General features: G+C 38.1%; 1 protein-coding gene across 1 annotated transcript; it reads left to right on the top strand.

Moving 5' to 3' along the window:
• Positions 1-1,366: 1,366 nt before the first annotated feature.
• Positions 1,367-5,608, top strand: LOC103956376 (rho GTPase-activating protein 3). The gene is made up of 5 exons (XM_018649677.2): positions 1,367-2,235; positions 3,450-3,570; positions 3,672-3,791; positions 4,086-4,316; positions 4,893-5,608. Exons 1-5 carry the CDS (start codon positions 1,754-1,756, stop codon positions 5,388-5,390), a joined length of 1,452 nt encoding a protein of 483 aa, XP_018505193.2. The 5' UTR covers positions 1,367-1,753; the 3' UTR covers positions 5,391-5,608.
• The last annotated feature ends 668 nt before the right edge of the window (positions 5,609-6,276 follow it).

Genomic DNA, 6,276 nt, shown 5'->3' with positions numbered 1-6,276 from the left:
AAGTTAAGAAATAAAAGCGTTTGGTAAAAACAAAATATCCTGCTTATTTTAAAAGTAATGGCCTTCATACAACTTTAAATAAGAACTTTTAGGTTGCTTTTATAAAAACTGAGTTGAGTCTTTAATGAATATTTTCAATTCCTTGAATAGCCTCATTAGTTATAAAAATGACATTATTTATCCTTCTATACATTTTATCCTTTGGAGAACAAAATGACTACCACTAACACCATAACTACAATAACCACCACCACCGTTGTGGCCACCGCCACCACAACCACAACCTTCGTTGTTGTCATGGCCACTACTATCATTGCTGCCACTGTCACCATTGCCACCACAATTGCCATCTCTACGGCCCCTACCACCATTGTTCCCTATGCACCCCTAGCCACCACAACCCACTATTGGCACCACCACCATACCCTCCACAATCTCCGCTACCATCACCACCACTGCCACCACTATCGCCCCCACTACGATGTCCAATTTTTCCATTATACAATTATATCACTTTTATATTAAAATTTGACAAATGCTTTTCCACTTCTTTTCGTATTCACAACACTTTTAAAAATACAGTTTACCAAATGGCCAACTGTTGGTTTTAGAGCTGATTATTTTTATAGTACATCAGAGTAGTTTTAAAAAAAAGCGCAACAATCCCAAACTTGCTTATAGTGGATAAGGGACTTACTTTGCAACCCAATGCGTCTCAAGTTCAAACTTTCCCCCTTTCCTTAGTTTAGTTTAGATTAGTAATATCGCTTATCATAATAAAAAAAATGTAACATTTATCATGTCAATTAATGGAAAATCAATAATAATAATGGGTAACAAAAATTAATTTTTCTAAGGGATTAGGGCATGACAAATGCTAATCAAGGTGATTAATTAAGGTAACATAGTCTAAGAGGTCTAATTTAGAGGACAATCAACAATTCATACCATATGTTGGCGAATCAAAAGTGATCAAAGATTGAAATTAAACATTAAAGACATAATGTTTCACATTTTGTAACCGTTTGTTAATTGTTAGTGTACGTAAAATTTATCACTTATTAGCACACAAAACAAAAAAAGATAGTATATTTAATGACCTATAATATTTCCTAAGTTACTTATGTATGCCTTATTTGGTCGGATTATACATAAACAACATAATTTAATAGAAAAGACTAGGGACATTAATTGGCACTAGAATTATTCATTCTAAAGTGAGAGAGATTCTTGACAAATGGATAGCTCTTGACATGAAGCAATGGCCCCCGTATTACTTGTATGAATAATTCTTTAAAATAATACATACATTTTAACGTCGCTTGAGTAACTTCCAAGACACACACTCACTCTCATAACTGGTTGTCTCGTGGTCAATTTCTTGTGACATTGCCTTCCTCTCTCTCTCTCTCTCTCTGGTATAAGAAGTTGCAATAGAACTCGAACAAAAACAAAGAGAGAAAAAGGTCTCCATCACCCCCACCATTCACCGCCACAGCACCACCACCACACCCTCCTCAAATTTCAACGCCAACCCAATAATAATCACTCATCCCTCTCTTCAAAGCAACCTTCTTTCTCCCCCACCTCTTCGTCACCACCAAACCAAACCCACCTCACCTTCTCTCTAAATAACCAAACCCCCATTTCACCTTTTCTATTATTCCTCTCTCTCTTTCTCTCTCTCTCTCTCTCTCTCTGTTGCTTCTTTCGTTTGTTTTAATATTATAGTTCAGTTCACAACAAAAGCAGCATGGCTCGGCTCTTCCGATCCAAATCTTGCGATCTCGTCGGACTCACTGAGTTCAACATTCCTCTTCCGAGTCCGTTTTCCCACCACCACAACACCAGCAAAGAAGAAGAAGAAGAAGAAGAATATGAGGAGTTGGGTTTTGAAGACGAGCAGGAGGTTGTAGAAAACCATATGTCTGCCCCATTTCTGTATCCCACGATTAGAACCAGTGGGAAGAATGAAGATCGAGACTTTCAGGGGCATAACGGTCAACAGCAGCAGGAGCAGCACCAGTTTGCCATACTCGACATTTTGGTGGCGGCTCTGAGGAAGTCTTTGATAACTTGCAGCGTGGAGAGGGATGACGTGGCATCGTCTATCGACATCAGTTCTCCGACTGAGGTGAGGCATGTCTCGCATGTCACTTTTGATAGGTTTAATGGGTTTCTGGGTTTGCCTACTGAGCTCGAGCCTGAGGTCCCCATGAAGGCGCCAAGTGCCAGGTCAGAGCCCAACTCCTTTTTTCTTTTTCCAATTTTCTCCCTTGGAATTTGTTGATGATATATTTGTGGGATTTTCGGAATTTGTGAAGTGACTTTATGTGGAATTTTGGAACTTTGGATTTCTTTGAAGTACCAGTTGTCTGAATTTGAAAACTTTGACTTATTGAAGTTTGGGAGTTTCTATGTCACACATCAAACTCGTGAACATGTCACACATCAAAGCATAGTAGAATTTTTGTTAAAGTTCATTCGTACTTGCATTTCGTTCATGTTTGTTTTTCTTAATTGTTGTCCTTTTTGTAGTGAAAATGGAAAAATCTGGTGGCATTATATTGTTATTTTGCAAACTTGCAAATTGGTTTTTATGATTTTTTTTGGTATCCCGGCTTGTATAGGTTGGTCCATTTTATTATGGATACACAAGAACAGTTATCATAAGATGGTTTCTTGTCCAACAGAAACGGTTTGAACGAGGTTGTGAATCCCCTTCTTTGCGTCAGTCACAAGTTCCGTTACTTCCTTAATCGATCTCCGCAAGAACAGAGTTTTACTGTACTTAGAATTGCCTGTGATTTTAGATTCATATGTGGGAGGGAATTTAGAGGTTAAAAAAGGATGAGGATATGGATTTTGGGAAGTACAAAGATGTGATTCGAACAGAGGCAATCGAGTTCAATTGTTTTACATTTACAGACCGAAAAACATGTGCTTCCTGCTGTATGCCTGTACGACAGCCTTTTATTTTATCCTGCCTTGTTCTTATTTTGGATAAGGACTTAGGCGGATAAGGGAAAGTAACATGGAGGATTTATTGTTTTAGTTTTAGGTTTATAAATGTTGGGTGAAGTGGTTCCAATCGTCAATGCAAACCATTTGGTCTCTTCAATTTGTAGTGGCAATGTTTGAAAATGACCTTATCTTGCAAATTGAATTGCATAGGGTAGCACAATCATTTGATCTTTCGGTGTTGTTTTGGAATAATCGTTTCTTTGCGTAGTTTTTTCCTTTTGCTTTTGATTAGCATGTTGTCCTACCAAATTTATATCTGAAGGTAGATTCGGGTAACAATGTATACGGGATCCTGCGAGATGGAACTTTCTTCATCAGCAGTTTTAATACATGTTCGGCATCAAACCATTTTGTCCTAACGTATGTGTTTGTGTACCATTCTATTTGATTAATGCCTAATGGGATACACGATCCTTGTCATGCAGTGCAAGTGTGTTTGGGGTCTCTGCCAAGTCGATGCAGTGTTCTTTTGATAATAACGGCAACAGTGTGCCAACGATACTTCTTATGATGCAAAAGCGATTGTATTCAGGAGGAGGCCTTAAAGTAAGTTGGTATTTCAAATTAGTAGCTAAGATTTACTTTCATGCTTCTCAGCACCTTGTAACAGAACTGAAGGTTGTATTTCATTATTTTCCGTCGTAAAGGCGGAAGGAATATTCAGAATAACTGCTGAAAATGATCAAGAAGAGCGTCTTCGTGACCAGTTGAACAAGGGCATCGTGCCGCATGGAATTGATGTTCATTGTTTAGCAGGCTTGATAAAGGTAAAGCATATTTGACGTTTCCAAGTGAAACTCCTACATATGCATTTGTATGCTTATTGGAATAAACAGCCACCGTCTCCTTCAGGATGTTTAGTAATGTTAAAGATGTTTCTTGTCTCTTCAAGCTTTCAAAATCGTGTAGTGTCTAGATATTTAATGACCCTTTTTTAACTAAACCTTTCATTTATGATATCTAAACCTTATGTTCTATAGTTCTTGGTTTGTGCTCTTTTTTCTCGCTTTTCGTTCTCAACTTCTTTTTCATCTTTTTTCTCCCCTTCTTAAACCCTGTAGGCATGGTTTAGAGAGCTTCCTACAAGGGTACTTGATTCACTCACACCAGAACAGGTGTTGCGCTGCAACACAGAAGATGACTGCACCGAACTTGTGAAGACGCTTCCTCCAACAGAAGCTTCACTGCTTGATTGGGCTATCAATTTGATGGCAGATGTTGCACAGAACGAAGAGCACAATAAGATGAATGCACGCAACATTGCTATGGTTTTTGCACCTAACATGACCGAGGTTTGTAGCCTTTGGTTCCACAAGTTTGTTTATTGTTCTACATGTGAAATGTCTGTGGTTGTGATATGCAGTTTTCCTTGTTTACTTTAAAACTTTGTTCATTTTGAATAATGGTCAAGCTTGATGATAATTTTAGCTTTAAAGTAGAACTACTGCTAATGATATCGACCAGCGTCAATCTCCTTGGCCCTCAAGGTGGGTCGAGTGGCTGGGACTCTGCACAACACATTTTCGATGGAAGGCCCTAGTTGAATTCCCACAATAACTCCGTTGTTAGTTACCTGATACCTATGTCAAGCGTGGGCCTGGGGCTTTAGGGGTTTACACTGCCCACCCATTGAAGGATGAGACGGAGTTCCACATCTTCACAAGTTGTTGTTCCTTTGCTATGACTTGGATCTGTCAATGATCCGTTGTTTTATAGATGTTAGCCAAGTTTTGTTCTCTAGTTGTGATTCACTGTTATACAGTTTTGCAACAGGGAGTAGTTGTTGTCGTAATGGCCACAAGACAATCCTCTATGTTCACGAACAAATATAAGCTTTGCTATGGACTAAACAAGATTTTTTGCTGCAGATGGCAGATCCTTTGACTGCATTAATACACGCCGTGCAAGTTATGAATTTCCTCAAGACACTGATCTTAAAGATCCTACGCGAGAGAGAGGAATCAGCTGCGGAGGCTACATTGCACTCATCATGCTCTAACCACAACAGACAAACTATGTATTCATTTATGGGTGAATCTTTTGGTCATGATAGCTCATTCATAACCGCCACTTTGGACAGTCCAAAAGCTGACATCGACGAGAAACTTTGGTGCTCTCCGGTAATGACTGATGAGGAAGATGAACTCGAGTCCACTTCACACAGCAGCGCATCTACTAAATGTGTACTCGAGTGTTCAGAAAATGAATGTAGAAATGGATACGAAGCTGGAGATTGGTTGAGTTTGAGGAAAGGAGTGCGGAAGCTATGCAGCCACCCGGTGTTTCAGTTGAGTAAGCCGGCTAAGAAGACTGCGAATCTTGAGATTGTAAATGCTAGGGGAGAAGGCGGAGAAGCATGGGCATAGAGAAATGGGAAGCAGAGGAGTCTGTTTTTGTTTATATGATTGTGGTTTGTGTAAACATTTCATAGTATAGGTGTTAGCATTTTGTTTTGTTCTTCTAGTCAGATAAAAGGTTTGGAAGGAACTAATTAGAGGTTTGAAAAGGGTAGTGAGCTCTTCTGTATGATTTGATTCACAACTTTGTGTGATTTTAATAACAATGTTGGAGATTTGATAAACAATAGGAATGTTGGAGCTTCATAACAAATACAGGAAGGGGTCCTCATTTTTGGAAAAAAAATGGGGATTAATTGTAGGGCTCACTCTATATTGAACTTCAACGGTTCGAACCGTCTATTTTGTGAGTCTCGATTCATATATCATCTTTGTAAAAAATCAATTCAATCCGAAATCATTTGCCATTTTAATTATAACAATACAATTTCATTGTTTCTTATAGAACCAAGTGTTCGTCAATTTCTTTGAACTCAATCAGATGTCTCAAATATTTCCAATTTGGCCAATACTTTGCAAGGATGATCTTAAGAGGTGCAAACTAAAGAATAACCGGTTCTGATCGTTGAAGTTCGCTGTAATGTAAGCCTTGCAACTAATTCTCATTCAAAAAGAAAAAAAAGAGAACACTTTCCTTTAAAGGAAAACTAATGAAAATGGTTTGAAAAATTTTAGTTTTAATAAAAAACCATGTTATAAGTTTTGTTTAATGATTAGTACAAGGCCCATATTAAAGTAGTCCAACTAAAAATAGCCCAACTATAATAAATTATGATTTGTCGATTTTACCCCTAACTTTTTTAGGTTGAGTTCTAGATTTTCGTCGTTAATGGAGTTCATCGTTGTTTTGCAAATCTTCTTTTTCTTTGAAACAAAAATGTAGATCCTCATGCTA

Source organism: the organism of the source record quoted next, unplaced genomic scaffold (genome assembly GCF_019419815.1).
Source record: "Pyrus x bretschneideri cultivar Hongxiangsu unplaced genomic scaffold, Pyrus_bretschneideri_v1 Contig4, whole genome shotgun sequence".
In the NCBI taxonomy this organism is placed as follows: domain Eukaryota; kingdom Viridiplantae; phylum Streptophyta; class Magnoliopsida; order Rosales; family Rosaceae; genus Pyrus; species Pyrus x bretschneideri.
Note: the sequence above shows the minus strand (reverse complement) of the source record. Positions and strands in the feature narration are given on the sequence as shown.